This window comes from Neovison vison, chromosome 10 (assembly GCF_020171115.1).
Source record: "Neovison vison isolate M4711 chromosome 10, ASM_NN_V1, whole genome shotgun sequence".
NCBI classification, from domain to species: Eukaryota; Metazoa; Chordata; class Mammalia; order Carnivora; family Mustelidae; genus Neogale; species Neogale vison.
Genome location: NC_058100.1, coordinates 42392578 through 42411883, shown reverse-complemented (window position 1 = coordinate 42411883; position 19306 = coordinate 42392578). Strand labels below are relative to the sequence as shown.

Below are 19306 nucleotides of genomic sequence, written 5' to 3'. Positions count from 1 at the left end.
GGCCGACCAGTACTGGAGGAACACAGATCCTTCCAACCGGAGAAAGCGGCGTCAGCTCAGCGCGGCTCCCGGTTCGCAGCACCTTCCTGGGGCCAGGGTGCTCCTGGGTGACTCACGCGCGTCCGCCAGCCGCGCTCAGCCGCCGCGCTGGGAGAACGTCCTGGGACCCCACTCAGTCCACAAGCATTTTCACTCTCATCACGGGAGGCTACTGTCCTTTTTTCCCCCTTTATTTTCAGGATGACGATGGATTGCTCCGACCGTTTGTGCACCAACAGTCGCAAAGGCTAAAGGACTTCGGGGAGCTGCTGGAATCCAGCTTGTGGAGACTGAAAAGCGATGTTGCTCGCATAGTGAGAGAGAAGAGAGCGGCCTGCTGCACCCCCGCTAGCGTGGGCCGCTGACCCAGAGCACCTGCGCTGCGCCTGCCTCGCTGGGGCGGCCTGGGAGCTTGATGAACTTGGCCCTCCGCTGAGCTGGGCACTCAACATACCCAACCCATTTCTCAGTTTCCGGCCTTCAGTTTGATTCCACATCCTATAAAGACGAACCCAGGGTGAAGGTGAGCTGGGAACGGGCTTGTCTCCAGCTGAATCCTGTTCAATCAGTCACTTCCCCACTGCAGCTGGAGGCAAGTGCCTTCCCCTCGACAAGCCTCTCATTCCCTAACATAGACGAACGCAACAGTAGTGACCGCTGGTGGTTAGCGAGCATGACAAATACAGGGGCGCCTGGGGGGCTCCGTTGGTCAGGCGTCTGCATTCCGCTCCAGTCATGATCCCAGGGTCCTGGGATCCAGCCCTGGGTCTGGCTCCCTGCTGGGGGAGGGGGCTGCTTCTCCCTCTGCCCCTCCCTCTGCTTATACCTTCTCTCTCTCTCTCTCTCAAGCAAATAAATAAAATCTTTAGCATTATATAAAAGACTATAAAGCACTCAGAACAGGGCCTGGCACACTGAAGCATTGATACCTTTATAGTAAACAGCTTGAAAATTCAAATAAAGCTATTTTGATCAATTTCTTGCTGTCAGACCCGGAGACAAACGGTGGTTTCAAACCCTCACTTTGCAGCCTTGCTCCGGCTCTGCTAACTCGGCCTCGTTGAGTCGATCCTCGAACCATCCCTCAGGCCAGCAGCTGGGCAGCTCGCGCCATGGGGCCCGAGTGGGGCGGGGTGGGGGGCAGGGGCCGAGGCAGAGAGCGCTATCTGCAGGGGATCAGTCAGGCCCAGGCGGTCTTGGCTCCACATGGAGCTGCCTGCCAGCCCCACAGAGGGTCACCGGGCACAGGCGGCTCTGGGAAAGGTGGCAGAGAGCCCTGACCTGGACAGCTGTTGTACTCCCAGCAAGGCTCCGCGAGCCCCCACGTGGCAGCTCCCGTCCTTCGTTAGGTTTCCAGGAGTTTGGCTCAGTCGTCTCCAGGTTGAGGCATGAAAGGATAAACGAATCAGGCCTGTCCAGGACTGGGGGGCCGGGGGGGGGCAGGGGCTGCCTCTGGAGAGGGCATTCCTGCAGCAGAATGGGAGGGGGGTGTGGGGACGGCTGATTCCCGTAAGAAACCAGGATGGAGCAAACAGGGGCAACAGGCCAAGTCTTTGCCCTGAAGTGTGATGTTAGGGGGATAAACAGGAGGTCACCGAAACTCCACTGGCAGGACAGGCTAGCTAGGAAGGCAGGGAATCTGGTGATTTCTGCTTAAGGATGGGGCCCAAAGGCTGTATCAGGGAGGCCTGGGTTTTTCCTGCAGCTCAGGTGCGGGACTAGTACACACATCAACTAAAAAACAACCTGCAAGCTTGCAGCCCGAGTGTGGAGCTCCATGTGGGGACAGCGGAGGCGCCTGGGGTCTGGAAGGCCGCATGGTGTTCCCAGGAGCCTGTCGGCGAGGCAGGCCAGCAGGGAGGCCCCAGGAACCAGGAAAGGCTTCTACCCCTTAGACTGAGCCTCAAAGTTCTCTAACAATTTGCAGAAATAACTGCAGAAAGGATGTGTACTTTCGGCAAAGGAGCAGCTAGAGGAGGTTTGTGGGTTACAAGGAACATCTAGACGAGACACGCTTGTACACAGATGTATACACGCCAGTGTCCACCTTAGAGCCACTCGGCACACGCTGCCAAGCTGCGAAGAACATGATGCGGTCTGTGGCCATATCCACTAACCCCCAAATGCACCTCTAAACCATCCAGGCCTCAGCTCCAACCTGCAGACCTCCGCGGAACCCACTGGTGTGTTAGGATCGGCCCTGTGAGATCTGCTGCTCCTGCACACCTCCCTGATTTTAGAGACGATAAGACCTTTCCTAAGGGCCCCCCAATGAGGCCACAGCTGAAACTAATTCCCACCCAGGCCGGGAAGAGGCTGGGCGAGACCCCAACACCACCACCACAAACCTCCCTCTTCAAGCTAGTGCCCCGCTCAGAAGGGTCCTTCCACACGAATCAGGTTCCTGTCCATGTCGTGCTTCTCACTGAAGAGTAGAAATTTCATAAAGGCAGTGGCTGTCCTCTTTATGTCATGAATAGCACAGAAAACAATGTATGTGTTTATTATATGCTTATTACAAAAAGGAAATTCCTTTGCCTTATTTTAGGGCTTCAGTGGAAAACCTAGTTAAAATACAAAAAATAGGGGTGCCTCAGTGGCTCAGTGGGTTAAGCCTCTGCCATCAGCTCAGGTCATGATCCCGGGGTCCTGGCCTCGAGCCCCACATTGGGCTCTCTGCTCAGCAGGGAACCTGCTTCCCCCCGCCTCCCACCTCTCTGCCTACTTGTGATCTCTGTCAAATAAGTAAATAAAATCTTGGAAAAAAAATAAAATACAAATAATAAATTAGAGAACAATTCCGGTCAGGCAGTGCAAATCAATAGAAACTGGCCAGCTAGATCTTTAAAACCAATCACAGGTACAGAACTGTAGAAAAGAAACAACAGGCCCAATTACTAGCAGTACCCAGGTCAGAGCCCAACTCAAATATCTACACAGGTCCAAACACAAAGCCACTGTTCCAGTGACAACCGTTTATTATTCAACTTAGGTAAGAGTCAAAAAGTCAGTGTCGATGGGTGAAAAACTAGGCTAAAGTTTTATTCGGCAAAGGGCCAAAGAGTATACAGAGAAACTCCGTAGGTGAGGTCCCATTCCGCGTCATAGCAGGAGGGAGAGTGGCTCTCCCTGCCCCCTGTGACCACCAGCCTGACCGCCGCATCCGGGACCTGTCAGCAGCACAGAGGGAGACGCCCACCCCAGCCTCTGATCCACCAGCTCATGTTTAAAAACTGACCAGGAATTCTTCAATGAAAAAGTCAAAGATTACTTCTCTCTCACAAGCAATAAAACCACAAAATCAGCTAAGATTTAAAATTTAGGGAAGCTCGTACAATTTCCTGCTTTTTAATGTGTACATATTTTAGATGTAACAAATCTTTTTCACATACAGTCAGACAGGATATAGAAGAATTTCAAATTTCAAATTAAAAAAAGCCGTTAATTCATGCACTTTATGCCTTCAGGTAATTCTTCAACGGTTTAGACTTCAGAGCTGCTGATGACACTAAATTCAATGCCGCGCTGGTTGAGTCTGTCAATCAGCTTTGTTCTGGAGAAGGCTGCTCCGGGGGTGAAGACCCCACCCCTGTAAGACAAGAACAAGGTCAATCCCAGCACAAAGCAAGCTCTAGCCCTCTCCTGGGGGGGGGGGGTTTGGGGTTGGGGGGGTGATTCGCTGGAGGCCTGACCAGCAAGCCATGCAGAGAAAACCTTCATTCCATACACACTAGTTTGGGTTCCTTTCTCGAAATCAGCCAAATGAGCAAAGGAGCTATAAGCCAGGAGGAAACTAGCCCTCAGCAAACTCATCCAGAAGGGCTCAGCTCCCAGGGGGATTGTCTCTGTGGACTGCCGAGTGTTTGAGGGGGACACTGAGGGTCATCAGCCTAAGGGACCACTGCGGTCAGTAAAGGCAATCCTCAGATTCAGGGGGATGAAAAGGGACCTGAGTGAAATAAATTTAGGCAACATAAATAAGACTTAACATAGAAGAAAAAGAAGTTTTTTAAAAATCTAATGACTAATATTTATAAAGTGCTAAATATTTTCAAAGGTTATACAGCTGACTCAAACAACATGCGTTTGAACTGCATGGGTCCACTTATATGTTACTTCTTTACGGTACTATAAATGTATTTTTTCTTATGATTTAACATTTTCATTTCTCTAGCTTACTTTAAGAATATAGCACATAATACCTATGTCAACAGTAAGCTATTCGTTAAACTTGGGGGGAGTTAAACGTTACACATGCGTTTTCAACTATGCAGGGGTCAACTGTAGAATTATTTGGAAAAATTTAATTGGGCTTCACTTTATACCATTTTTATGTCACTGAACATTGTTTCAGGTCATGGCTACATTTATTTGTTTCTAAGCCTGCAAGCCTGGACTTATCTGTAAAGTTGGCCTACTTTTACAGTAATAGCTAAACACTCTAGTAACTGAGTCCACTTGATAATCATCTCGCCAAGATGCCATGCATCAGTTCCCACTGGCATCAGGGCTTCCCACTGCCAGCTGGGCGCCATCAGTGCTGGCAAGAGGCTCCTGACAAGACTATACAACAGGGACACCTGGGTGGCTCAGTTGGTTGAGCAGCTGCCTTTGGCTCAGGTCATGATCCAGCGTCCTGGGATCGAGTCCCACGTCAGGCTCCTTGCTCGGCGGGGAGCCTGCTTCTCCGTCTGCCTCTGCCTGCCACTCTGTCTGCCTGTGCTGGCTCTCTCCCTCTCTCTCTCTGATAAATGGGTAAAATCTTTAAAAAAAAAAAAAGAAAAGAAAAAAGACTATTTAACAACAGGAACCTTCTCTGGGTAGCTGACTCCCGCCCTGCACTACTTCTACAAGGAAGGAAAGCCAGCCTACATAACCCTGAAACTTCTCTATTTATCTCTGCATTGTTCTCAGAGGCGAGTCAGAAACTGTCCTCTCACAATTTTAATTTGCCCCTATCTTTGGATAAGAGGTACTGTAAATGCTTATGTGCAGACTCAATGTCTGAAAACTGAAAATAAGCTAAAATATAACATAGATGAAAATGACATATTCGAATTAGAAGAAAACCAGACTCACGTCTTCGGAAGATCCGAGATATCATTCAGAAGAGTCATGGCTGCCTGGACCATGGCTATGGAGGTGGCCACATAGCCAGCCTCTGCAGAAGACAGGCGATCAAAGCAAACTGTTAATGAAGTATGCATTTGACAACACCCAAAAATCAAACAGTCAATTTGATAGCTCACTCTAGGTATACAGAATTTTCTCAAAAACTCTGTTCACTTAAAACTAATAATATTCATATAGTAATTATTAAATTAGGATCTGTTAGTGCTTTAATTTTATTAACCATACTTCATTCTCCCAGCAATTACACGACATTAATCCCATTTTTTTAATCCCCATTTTACAGGGGAGGACACCGAGGCACAGACTTGAAGTCAGCAGCAGCTGGGCCAGGAGCACCCAGAACTGCCACGGTCCACAGTTCACGCCCCTGCGTGGCCTCTGGGAAGCAACTGAAGCCAATGAGCCTAATTCCTTGTTTCTCTATCCACACACCAGGCTCCACTTAAAAAAAAAAGATTCCATTTCTTTAAGAAAAAAAACTGAGTAACAGAAGTCCAACTTAAGAAGTAGCTTTAAAAGAAGTCTAAAAGCAAATGGAACTTTAGTGTTTACAATTCTGTCAAATCATATAAATATGGTGAATTTATCTTAAAAAGCCTGGTGGGAATCTGAAAAGGCAAGATACAAAGTACCTTTGCCATCTGGCTTGATCGAAACTGCAAAACAGACCCCCTCTCATCTATCAGAGGTGATGGTAATTAAATAACAACTATACTAGAATTCACACATAGGACTGTCTCTGTAGAGTTCTGTAAAATTCACACACCAAAAGTTCTTGAACTTTTTTGGGCGACCAATCCTTTCAACTACCCATCAAAAGCCTTTACCTACTCCAGAAAAATACACATGGATGCACACATTCTACAAACAATGTCAGTGTGTTCACTTGGCCCACAGCTTTATGTCAAAATTTCACTGCTTTAAAGTGACCCTTCAGTATGAGAATAAATGTCAACCAGCCCCTTTTCTTATTAATATTAAAATATGCCACTCAGAATTACTAATAAAATTAGACTGTAACAACTTCAATCCTTCCTTCAATGGAATAATTTATATATATACATATATATATATAAGGGGATAAAAAACAGAACTTCACATAACTGCTGGGAGAATTATTTAATAAATAATTAGATTACTAATGTATTGATTTAATCATTTAATAAAATAATTTGTGCAAGTTTATCTCTAAAACAATGAAGCTTTAAGAAAAAAAACCTCACAATACTGCCTTCTGATTTCAGACAATGTAAAACTCCGTAGCATTCTTAAGTCATATGTGAAATACCTGGTCCTTTCACCTGAGTACAAATTCTCATATTTGGTTTGTTCTTCTCGGGACTAAAGCCTGGGCCATATCCTTGACCAAAGAACGTCAGTGTAAATGACGCGGCATCAATCTGAGAAGGAAGCAAGCACAGGCCTTATTTCAGGAACATGCCACTTCCTCCCCAAACCTGGTAAAACCTATTACTCTACTTCACAGGAGACATTTTCAATAGATGAAAACACCACTAATCGGCCAGAACATCCTATCATGCGTTAAGCACCAGGCAAAAAATCAATCCCCACCCAGCTGGTGCTGGGGGAGGCTGAGGAAGAGGAGTGAGCGCGGACGGTTCTTAGCCTGGGGACTCCAGACGGACAGCACCTTGAAAACAGCAGTTCCAGAGGAACAGCTAGCCTGGTGGTGGCAGCAGAATGTGGTCATCTGGTTTCAGATTATCTGTTTGAGGAGACAGGACCAAACTAGCCAACAAGTAATGGAAACACAGGCCAGAAAGAATTGCTACACTTGGAGATGTAAAAACCTGATTCAAAACACTAAATTCTAGAAGACTTATCCAAGCATCTTTCACAAGTGCTAAACTAAGAAAGAAGATGAATGAAGAATTCAGTTGTGGTCAACAAATTCTTATTAATGAGATGTCAGTAAAATACGTTTCCTGTCTTTTCTGGAGCTGAGAGCTCAGTGGGGGATACATACATATGTGTGTATGTGTAAATATACACAAGCGGATCTAATAACAATGTGGGACATGAATTAAAAGGTGCCAGACTAATTCAAAGGAGGGAATTATTAAATCTGTTGGGGAGAACGGGGCAGGGTTTTGAAATGTGTACACACACACACACACACACACACACTAAGGGATGTGTACTACACAGAAAAGTGGGGTGGGCACCAGAGGGAAGAAACCATCGTGGGAAGGCAAGAAGGGATGCAGTATCACGGTGGATCAAGGAACAGGGTGCCACTCATGTATTAAAGGAGGTGCAGACAAGGTCGGACAAGGTCGGACACACATGCAGCACTTGTCCTCACCCACCTGCGGCACACAGACTAGCTGAGCATAACCCTCTCAGGCTGGGCACATATTCAGCTTTAGAACAAATTTCTTTTCTTCTTCCAAGATTTTATTTATTTATTTGAGTGACAGAGTGAGGGAGACAGAGAGACAGAGAGGGAACACAAGCAGGGGTAATGGCAGAGGGAGAAGGAGAAGCAGGCTCCCTGCAGAGCAGGGAACCGGAAGCAGGGCTCGATTTCAGGACCCTGGGATCATGACCTGAGCCGAAGGCAGACAGTTAACTGACTGAGCCACCTGGGCACCCTCTAGAACAATTTTCAACACAGTCTCCAAGGCTGCTATGATCAAGTAACCAGAGTTGGCATGAGCATGAAACCTACCCAGGACCGGATCATGCAAGATCTCGAGCCTCCAGAGGTAAGACTGCCAGCCAGTGGCCTCTCAGGGTGGGAACCGAAATCACCCCCACCAGACTTGGAGCCCACCCACCTGCACACCAGAGGTGACAACCCTGGCAGCTCATTAACATAACCAGTTTTTAAAGAAAGCCCAACGTTCAGGCCACATCCAGACCAGCCACACTCAAATCTCTGGTCAGCAGTTCTAGGCTCCTTGTCAAAGCTGAGAGCCACAGCTCCGTACTTCCAGGCCCTACCCCACACCTACTGCGTCAGGACATCCGGACACAGGGTCCCGACGTGCATGCAGAAAAGCTCCCTGCGGCGCTCTGATACATCAGCTCCCAGGTAAGAATCACTGCCCATACAGTGCTTCAGGGAACCAGTTTAACAAAGATGACGACCAGGTCAGATCTGTCTTCCATCTTGGACAGCGATGGGAAGAAATATTTGCAAATCATAACCTGATAAGGGATTAATATCCATATACAGAGAACTTCTAAAACTCAACAACAAAAACACAAACAACCGATTCAAAAATGGGAAAAGGACTTGAATAGACACTCTCTAAAGAAGACCTACAAACAGCCCACAAGCGCAGGACGAGATGCCCCACAGCATGAATCCCTGAGAAGTGCAGATCAAACCACAAGGAGGTGAGAACAAGCACGATAAAAAAACGGGCTGGGGGCGTCTGAGGGGCTTAGTCGTTAAGTGTCTGCCTTTGGCTCACTCAGGTCTCGATCCTGGGGTCCTAGGATTGAGCCCCACTGAGCTCCCTGCTCGGCAGGAAGCCTGCCTCTCCCCCTCGCACTCCCCCTCCTTGTGTTCTGTCTCTCCCTGAGTCTCTCAGTCAAATCAATAAATAAAGTCTTTAAAAAACAAAACGGAAGAACAGGGTGCTCCTGGCTGGCTCTGTTGGCGGCGCACGTGACTTGATCTCGGGGTCACGGAGCTGAGCCCCACCCTGGGTCTGGAGATTACTAAAAAATAAACTTTTAAAAAGGCCGGGAACCAAGTGTTGGCAAGGATATGGAGCAATGGCCCCCCTCGTGCACTGCTGGCGAGACCCGGGACAGGTGGGGGGGCGTGACACGGCCTGGAGCCGTGGAAGCATCTGGTGGCTCCTCAACAAATTACAAAGAGATTTCCCACAGGAAGTCCCTTTACCCCAAGGAACTGACAGGAGGATCCTGCAGGTGTATCTGGACAGCCAAGTTCACAGCAGCACCGCTCAAGACAGCCGAAAGGAGGAAGAAACCCAAGCGTCCATGGATGGCTGGACGGAGATGGGGGACGTACGTATGGGAGGTGTGGGTGTCTGTGCGTGTGCGGTGGGTGTGTATGAGTGTGTGAAAAGGAATCACTACTATTTAGCCTTAAAAAGGTATGAAGTCTGACACCTGCTACGACATGGAACCTTGAGGATATCATGCTCCGTGACACACGCCAGTCACAGAAGGACAAATACTGTCTGAGCGGACACACTCACAGACAGGAGAATGATGGTGGCCAGAGGCTGGGGGAAGAGGAGAAAGGCGAGTTATTATTTACTGGGGACAGAGTTTCAATGCTGCGAGAGGAAACGTTCTGCAGCCAGACGGCTGGGATGCCTGCGCGGTCACCCAATGGCTGCAGACCAGCGTGAGTTCGCGCAGAACGAGTGAGTGCTGTCGTGGGAGACGCGCGGACACCACCGAATGCGCACAAGTGGCTAAGATGGTACCTTTCATGTTACGTGCATTTTACCACAATTTCAGGAAGAGAAGAAAAAGAAAGAGAACTCAGAGCCTGAGCTAAGGGGCGTATGATGGGTTTGTAGAAAAATCTAGAATGATGCCTACATTCGTGACTGGGCAGATGACAGTGCCACCAATCGAGATGGAAAACGAGAGGAGAAAGAAGTTCCAGGGAAAGAAGTTCAGGTTCATGGTGTGTGCAATTTCAAGTGCCCGAGGGACATCTGGGTCAAGAGGTCCAGAAAACAGGTGGACAACCAGCAGATCTAAGCGGGTCTGCTGAGAACACTGCGGAGATAGCTCGGGGACAGTGGGAGGGAAGCGGGGACGGCAGAGGAGGAGAGGAAGAGAGCGGGCACTTGGAAGAGAAATGGTCCCAGAAGCCAAGGGAGCGAGTATTTCAAGGACAATAATGTCAGAGATAACAGACTGAACAGGGACCCACAGCATTCAAAACATTTAGCAGTATGAAGACAAACATCGACTCTACCGAGGGAAAAACAGGGCAAAGGAGGGTCGAGGACTCCTCTCTGGGCTGGCATGTGCACAGACAAGGAGAGGCTGGGGGAGAATGGCAGGGGACACCACGAGGAAGTCAGCAGGAAAGGTGAGGCTCAGGCCGTTATGGTCCTCAGGTCCACCGCACTCAAGCAGGTGTTAACTCGGGCAGGTAACACCTGCTCTGCTGACTTCCTCAGCTGGAGGAAGCGGCTGATACCTTCACGTATATGACCACGGGAGGACTAAATGTGATGTAAAGCACTTAGCTCCGCGCCTGCCACACAAGAAGGGCTTGATCTTTAAAGAGCACAGATGGCGGGATTTGTCTTGTCCAGAGTCCTTCCCTGAGCAGCTAAGAAGGTGGAGACAAGAGCAGCGGCCATGAGTGGGACAGCAGGACTCCGCGGGGTGCACCACCCACGTTCTCCACCCCATCGGGGAGGCAGGAGCTGAAACTGCGGGGGCGGGGTAGATGGTGAGGAAAGCCCATGAGGAGATGGAGAGATCACTAATTCAAAGTGACAGTATCAGCAAATGGTGCTCAAGTTCCAAGTTCAGTGAGAGGGGGAAGCAGGCATTCGCCTCACGCCCATCCTCGCTGTTGGGGAAGGGAGGGCAGCTCCTGGTGGGGCCCGGTGTGAGCAGATGGAGCTCAGGACCCAGGCCTGATGGGGGGGTCTGTGAACCACATAGGGGGAAGGAGGGAGGGAGGAACTGGTATGCAGGGAGGAGGCACTGGCGTTTGCAGAACGGGAAGGGAAGCGCTGGGGAGGAGGAGGTATGGAGGAGAAAAAGGAAGGCTAAACATTTCTGAGATCTCTGCAACATCAGGAGAATCAAAGTTTGGAATCAGACGACTGGGTTCTCCCCCCGGCTTGGCTAAGTACTCGCCGTAGGACTTTGGGCAAGTTACTTAGCCTCTGGGCCTCAGGCTCCTCTTTGGTCAAGAAGAGAGACTACCCACTTCAAGAGTGTTTGAAAAGACTGAATCACCTAATTTATGTAATGAACATAAAAGCACATCTGAAACACAGTAAGTGCTCCAAATTTTACCTTCCAGCAAGTGTGCTGAGGAAAAGTAAAAATAAAGAAAATAATTTAAGAGCTGTATACAAAAGAAAGGGTTACCTGTTTTTGCGTTGGACCTTGTTTTGAAAAATAACCAAAGGAGAAGAGCCATGGGAACTAAAAAATAAATAAATAAAATTTAAAAACCTTCAGTGATATTTTTTAAAAATTCGTGGAAAATACTTCTAAAGACCTAGTTTCATAAAAATACCACTTACTTTTATGAGAAGCTGCCTCCCAATGCCAAACTTCACAAAGAATAAAAAGAAAAGTCCCGCAAACATCAGCTTAATGACAGAAGTGATGCCTCCCACCGTCATGTAGGCGGCGTACTGGACCTAGATGAGGACATAAAGTCAGAATGTTACCCCCAACTTCTGCAGATGACGCAATACAAGAATGTAAGATACTTATACCTTCCTCTGTGGCCATAAACAGTGAGCAAAAGTAGTTTATGTTCTAAAAGCTTGTTCAGAAACCAGACATGGGGAGTCCATTTTTAAAATAAATTATTATAAGTGTTAATTAGCTTCCCTGACCTGAACACAAAAGTCCCCTTGATCCATACATAAAAAGCCCACAACAATGTACCTAAATGTAGTAAATATACATTATAAGATACAGATTCTAACTACAACCTCTTCTATGATAAAATAATCTTTTGAATTGAGATACAGTTTCCTCTCTTTTCCCCCCTGTGGCATGCTTTAGCTTTGGTCCTTTTTTTTTCCTTTCATTTTTTAATTTAAATGCAATGAATTAACATATAATATACTATTAGTTTCAGAGGTAGGAGTCAGTGATGCATCATCTTATATAATGCTCAGGACTCTTTACAATATATACCCTCCTTAATGTCCACCACCACGTTACCTCAGCCCCCCAACCCCCTCCCTCCAGCAGCCCTCATTTTGTCTCCCATGATGAAGAGTCCCTTATGGTATATCTCCCTCCCTGGTTTCATCTTGTTTCATTTTTTTCCCTCCCTTCTCCCATGATCCTGTTTTGTTTCCACATACGAGATCATATGACAGTTGTCTTTCTCTGATTGATTATTTCACTTAACATAATACCCTCTAGTTTCATCCATGTTGTTGCAAATGGCAAGATTTCATTCTTTTGGTGGCTGCATAGTATTCCATTGTACATATATACCACATCTTCTTTATTCATATGTCAATGGACATCTGGGCTTTTTCTATAGTTTGGCTATTGTGGACATTGCTGCTGTAAACATTGGGGTGAGGTGCCCCTTCGGATTACTACATTAGTGATCTTTAGGGTAAATACCCAATAGTGCGATTCCTGGGTCGCAGAGTAGCTCTATTTTCAACTTTTTGAGGAACACGGTTTCCTCTTCAAGTCTCAGAAATGGGAGCAATTACTTCCCAGACCAAAAGGAGAAAGATGTTACTCCAGAGGTTGGAGGTCACAAGGAGGAAAACCCAGACATCTCAACAGCAACAGAGTATCCTAGCAGCCAAAACTCTCAGGAAGGGTTGTTGGGTGCTTAGGACACCAGCGTTTTCTGCACTGAATTTGCTGCTGTTCTGTTTCATCAACAAGGTATGCAGCTGCCAGACCTGAGTTATGGGGAAAGCTACCTCCTCCCCCATGAAAGCAAAATGCTTTACCCTACCGATTCTTACACTTTCAGAAACTGAACCCTGCATTATTTAGCCTGCTCTTTTTTTGCTTTGCAAACATAATAATCCTACATTAAACAGGTATGGGAATGATAATGAACAGCACACTCTTCATTAAAAATTAAATCATATGCACTTACAGGTGACTGCTCCAAATTCTCGAACAAGTAGCGCTGAGTCCGCCTCACAACGGATACGTCTGATCCCAAGAAGGGAATGGAGTAGCTGTTCAGTTCTCTGCAGTAAGAAATTGGCCACCTGCAAGACAGACCCACAGACCCAAGAATATGCTGCCTTTTCTTCACTTACAGTTAACTCCGCAAATTTCTGAATAAAAAATGTAGCTTTTCTTGAGGCAGTAATGACAACAAAGATGGCAGATCTGCTCTCAATTACAATTTATCTACGTGTCCTGTGTTCCCCACACCTACGCCAAACAAATGAGTGGGACAGAGCAGAGTTCCTCACGGCAGGGGCTCACAACAGATGTTTTACCCCATCAATCTCCCCAGACAGTACGCTCATTTCAACAGCCAAACCCTAGTATGAGTTTAGAGTTCTCACATAAAAGTGCTATTAATAGGCAATCTAGGGCGCCTGGCTCAAACATTAAGCATTTGCCTTCAGCTCAGGTCATGATCCCAGGGTCCTGGGATCGAGTCCCGCATTGGGGGTCCCCGCTCTACAAGAAGCCTGCTTCTCCCTCTCCCACACTCCCTGCTTGTGTTCCCTCTCTCACTGTGTCTCTCTCTGTCAAATAAATAAAATCTTAAAAAAAAAAGATAATCTACATTAGATCATGACACTTATTAAAATGGTGGTTTTACTGCACAAAATTTAACTGATGTTTGATTTTGATAATGATAGTAAAAAGGCATAAAATTCATTTTCTCCCAGAATGCAAATATATTATTACATATGAAGTACTTAAGCTTAGAATAATGTATTAATCATACTATATTTAGCTAGGAAGACAATCCTGTATTCACTACAAAACAGTCTCAGGCTTTTCTAAGTGGCAGACTTTATTAATAACCACACCAACAGCAATATACTTAGACCTGATATGCTAAAGAATGGATTTTGGGGTGCCTGAGTGGTTTAGTGGGTTGGGCATCTGCCTTTGGCTCAGGTCAGGATCTCAGGGTCCTGGGATCAAGTCCCAAGTCCGGCTCCTTGCTCAGTGGGGAGTCTGCTCCTCCCTCTCTCTTCTGCCTGCCCCTCCCTCTGCTCCTGTGCCTCCCCCCTCTCTTCTGCCCCTCCCCCTGCTCATGCCTTTTCATTCTCTCTCAAATAAATAAATAAAATCTTAAAATAAAAAAAGAATAGATTTTAAGTTAATATACCTTCTTTTCAATTTTGAACCAACAATTGGGACAGGTTTCAGATTTGACTCATTTCGCAGTTTTTTCAAATTACTCTGATCTGCAAAACCATAAACTGCAGACTTCCAGGTACCATCGTGAATGCACAACCCCTAATAAAAATTCAAAAAGTAAAGAAACATGTCTTAAGGGATAATGACAAAACATAAAACCAAGAAATTTACAAGTGTTTACAGAGAACAGAATTCCGCCTCTCTCTGAGCGAGGCAAAAACCCCTTACTTAATCTTGAGATGAATCTTCAGGCAGGCCTCCCTGGCTTGATCATATTCGATATTTACACCCACGTGTGGTGCTTCTTCTTCCTTCCTACCATCATTTATGCTCCTTTTAAATGCCACTGAGTTTTTTACCTTTGCATTTCCACTCAACTAACTGACCATACTCCTTCAAAATTACCCTAATTCCTCTCCCTATGCTGATTCCTCAAAGTTTCAAGACATGTCCCTGAGCACATTTATGCACACGGACACAATGTACAGACCAATCCCGGCCCCGGCACAGTGGGGGTCCCACTGTCTCCAATGCACCTTACTCCAGACTCAAGTTATACAAATGCATCCCACATAAGTCTTGTTAAAATATATTTTTTTTAGTTTTAAAGCTCATTAATATGATTTATATTTTTATTTCTTCCCCCACTTCTTCAGTTTCTTTCTGGAACTGTAGGCAGCAGAGAACCCTTGCTTGATCTTGCCCAGACTCATTTGTTCCATTATTTCTCGTCCTCAGTGTTTTCCATTCTTCCAACGTAATTACACCCTCTCCACGAACCTCACCTCCAACGCCCATTAGACGTGAGGGGCAGAAAGGAGAACACAGGCAAAGATATAACCTCGGGACTTGATGTCTTAGTGCTGACTCTTCTTTACCTCCTAACTTTCGGATGGGCCTTTTAATTCTCTGTTACATAAGTACTTTAAACTTCATTTATAATTCTGATTGTACATAACCTTTCAGGTAGCTTACCTTGTTTGAATGAACAAAGTTATTTAGAAATATTCAAAACCAATTCTGTCACAAGATTTTTGAGAGAGGAGCATCAGTAAAACTGATGTGAAGACATTGTTGCTTGTTAATAAGGAGAATACAAGAAACAATAAACCATCAGAAGATGCAGGAGTTTATATCAGAGCTTTGATGACAGTGAAAGGCAGAGAGACACCAAACTTAATTCCCACTTTGATACGGATTCGTATCTTCTGTTGTGTTAAAACAAACAGAGCTGGAACTCTGAGGGGTTTCTCTGTGAAGCTACTCTCAGTCTGGACCCAGTCAATGTGACCTGTTTGCAAACATAAAGATTCCCAGGGGCACCCCACTAGCTCTGTCGGTGAAGCACATGACTCTTGATCTCGGGTACACAAATTACTTAAAAGTAAAATCTTTAAATAAAAATTTAAAAATAAAAAATTTCCAAATACCAGGAGAAAACAGCTTTTTGGAAACCTAAGAATATCTTCTTATACAAATAAGCCATCAAAAAGGCACAAATCAGTCCATTTTTAAAAACTGTTTACCTTATTGAAAAACATAAAGTACACAAAACATAAAGAGGCAATTTAATGAAACTGTGAAACAAATATCCCTGTAGACAAGGCCCAACTTCTGTCCTGCTTTCATGGTAATAAAGACAAATACTTGCTTTTCCTTAGAGTTTTACCACCTAAGTATCCATTCCTTGTGAATTTTGCTTGTTTCTCAACTTTACAGAATTGGAAGCACACAGCCTATATTCCTCCGAGTTTGGCCTTTTATGCTCAAGACTGTGATACTAAGATTCATCATGTATTAGAAATCGCTCCTACTTTGGAAATCAAAAATTACATGGAAACATACGAAAATGAAAACACAACAGTCCAAAACCTTTGGGACAGAGCAAAAGCAGTTCTAAGAAGGAATTCATAGCAATTCAGGCCCACCTCAAGAAGCAAGAAAAAACTCAAATACACAACTTAACCTTACTCCTGAAGGAGCTAGGAAAAGAACAACAAGACCCCAAACCAGCAAAAGGAAGGAAATAATAAAAATTAGAGCAGATACAAATGATACAGAAACTAAACAGAAGTGATCAATGAAACCAGGAGTGGTTTCTTTGAAAAGATCAGCAAAATTGATAAATTTCTAGCCAGAACCATAAAGAGAGAGAGAGAGAGAGAAAGGACTCAAACAAAATCACAGAAGAAAGGAGATAAATAATAACCAACACCACAGAAATACAAACAATTGTAGAGAACATTGGGAAAATTTTGGGACGCCTGGGTGGCTGTCGGTTAAGCATCTACCTTCAGCTCAGATCCTGATATCAGAGTCCTGGGACTGAATCCCGCGTCGGGATCCTTGGCTCAGTGGGAAGCCTGTTGCTCCCCTTGCCAGGAAAATGCAAATCAAGGGGCACCTGGGTGGCTCAGTCAGTTAAGCAACTGCCTTTGGCACTGGTCATGAAGTCCCAGGATCAAGTCCTGCTCCCGGCTCCCTGCTCAGCAGGGAGTCTACGTCTCCCCCTGACCCTCCCCACTCTCGTGCTCTCTCACATCCTCTCTCTCTCAAATAAATAAAATCTTAAAAAAAAAAAAAAAGGAAAATGCAAATTAAAACTACAATGAGAAATCATTTCACACCTGGTAGAAAGGCCAAAATCAACAACACAACAAACAAGTGTTGGTGAGTGTGTGGAGAAAGGGGAGCCCTCCTGCACTGTTGGTGGGAGTGCAAGCTGGTGCAGCCACTTGAAAAAACAGCATGGAGGTTCCTCAAAAAGTTAAAAATAGAGCTACCCTGTGATCCAGCAATCACACTACTGGGTATTTACCCAAAGAATATACAAACACTAATTCAAAGGGACACATGGACCCCGATGTTTATTGTAGCATTATCTACAACAGTCAAATTATGAAAGCAGCCCAAGGGTCCACTGACAGACGAATGGATAAAGAAAACACACACACACACACACACACACACACACTGCAGTACTACTCAGCCATAAAAAAGAATGAAATCTTGCCATTTGCAATGACATGGATAGAGCTAAAGAGAGAAAGACAAATACCATATGGTTTCACTCACAGGTGGAATTTAAGAAAGAAAACAAACAAGCAAAGGAAAATAAAAGAGACAAACCAAGAAACAGACTCTTGAATTCCTATATTGTACTGAATCACCACATTGTACCCCTGAAACTGATATAACACTGTATGTTCACTATACTGGAATTAAAATTAAAAACTTAAAAAAAAAAGAAAGAACTGCCCTATAACTGGCCTTTCCATTTTCTAAATGGTATCTTCTCATAAACAGACATTATCAATTTTAAATGTACACATATTTATCACTTTTTCTTTATATCTAATGCCTTCTATGTCTTTTTTAAGAAACCATTCCCTATACAGCCTGGTGACTACAGTTAATCCTGTATTCCCTATGTGGAAGTTGCTAAGAGAAATCTTGAAAGTTTTCACCATAAGGGACACCTGAGTGGCTCAGCTGGTTAAGCATCAGACTCTTGGTTTCAGCTCAGGTCTTGATCTTAGGGTCATGAGTTCAAGCCCCATGTTGGGCTCCAGGCTGCACAAGGAGCCTACTTAAAAAAAAAAAAATTTCATCACAAGAAAAATAAATTTGTAAGAGTGTATGGAAATGGATGTTAATTATCCTGATAACCGTATTTGCAATATACTGCAGTATATATAAATATCAAATCAATATGCTGTATACCTGAAACTAATGTTATATCAATTATATTTCATTAAAAAATAATAAAATATATGTGGGGGGGGGAGAAGCCATTCCCAACCCCGAGGCCATGAAATGCATATCATCTTCTAGAAGCTTCACTGTGTTGCCTCTCACACTGTAATCCACCTAAACTTGATTTTTTGTACACAGTGCAAAGTATGAATTTAATTTCATTTCTCTCCATCTGGATACCCAGTTGGCCCAGCATCACCTCCTGAAAAGCTCCTTTCCCATAAATCAAGTGCTCACACACATGAACTACTCTGAGTACTTTACTCTGTTCCAGGCCTACTGATGTCCCACTGCCAATGTAATGCATTGATTTAATAATGAGTCTTGATACCCAAGAGCACCTTTCTACCTTTTTCTCCTTCAAGAATGTCTTGGTTATTATCAGCCCTCTGCATTTCCATATATATTTTAGAATTAGCTGGCCAAGTTGCACACCAAAACAAAATCCTGTTTCAGATTTTGATTGGAATTAAATAGTATTATAAGTCAATCTGAGGAAAACTGACATCATAACAAAACTGAGTCCCCCAATTCATGAATATGGTGGATCCTTCCATTTATTTGTCTTCCTTAAGGTATCCAATCATGTGTTATAGCTTTCTTCACAGAAATATCGCACATTTTTCTATTACTGTCCTTAGGTACTTAAATTTTTTCTATGCTATTAAAAATGGTCACTTTTTAAAAATAATTCATTTTCTAACTATAGCTTGTATATAGAAATGCAACTAATTTTTATATTAATTCTGTGTCCAGCAACAATAAAGGCTAGGATGGAAATAAATGAAACAGAGAATAGAAAAATAGAGAAAATCAATGAAAACCAAATTTCTCTCTTTGAAGAAATCAACCAAATTGACAAACTTTTAGCCAGACTGACAAAAAGAGTCAAAGAGAAAAAGTTAGAGAAAGCACTCAAGTTACTAAAACCAGGAATGAAAGAAGGAACATCACTACCAACCTTACAGAAGCAGAAAGGAGTATTAGGGAATACTCTGGACAACTGTACACCACCAAATGAGACAACCTAGATGAAATGGACAAACTCCAAGAAAGACACTATTACAAATTGAACTGTGTCTCCCCAAATTCATAGGCTGAAGTCCTAACCGCTATTACCTTAAAATGCAACCTTATTTGAAAACAGGATTTTTGTAGACATAATTAATTAAGGGGAGGTCAAACTAGAGTGGGTAGGCCCCGTCCTTAACAGACCTGTGAGATGCGGACATAGCATCCCCACAGAGAGGACGCCATGCGAAGGTGGAGCAGAGATCAGAGCGCAGCATCTACACACCCCAAATGCCCAAGAGCCAGCAAACCACAAGAAGCCAGG

At 44.7% G+C, this 19306-nt stretch overlaps 2 protein-coding genes across 2 annotated transcripts in view; one reads left to right on the top strand and one right to left on the bottom strand.

Annotated features, from left to right (window-relative positions):
* LOC122918542 (kinesin-like protein KIF28P) overlaps positions 1 to 779 on the top strand; it is a 70530-nt gene extending 69751 nt beyond the window's left edge. Inside the window, exon 22 of the mRNA XM_044267087.1 lies at positions 240 to 779. Coding sequence (XP_044123022.1) covers positions 240 to 404 — 165 coding nt within the window. The 3' untranslated portion in view covers positions 405 to 779. The remainder of the gene's footprint in view (positions 1 to 239) is intronic.
* A 2215-nt stretch (positions 780 to 2994) lies between these two features.
* SCCPDH (saccharopine dehydrogenase (putative)) overlaps positions 2995 to 19306 on the bottom strand; it is a 34637-nt gene continuing 18325 nt past the window's right edge. Inside the window, exons 6-12 of the mRNA XM_044267082.1 lie at positions 14183 to 14313; positions 12977 to 13094; positions 11409 to 11528; positions 11251 to 11307; positions 6461 to 6572; positions 5119 to 5200; positions 2995 to 3628 (exon numbers count right to left, since the gene is read on the bottom strand). Coding sequence (XP_044123017.1) covers positions 3523 to 3628; positions 5119 to 5200; positions 6461 to 6572; positions 11251 to 11307; positions 11409 to 11528; positions 12977 to 13094; positions 14183 to 14313 — 726 coding nt within the window. The 3' untranslated portion in view covers positions 2995 to 3522. The remainder of the gene's footprint in view (positions 3629 to 5118; positions 5201 to 6460; positions 6573 to 11250; positions 11308 to 11408; positions 11529 to 12976; positions 13095 to 14182; positions 14314 to 19306) is intronic.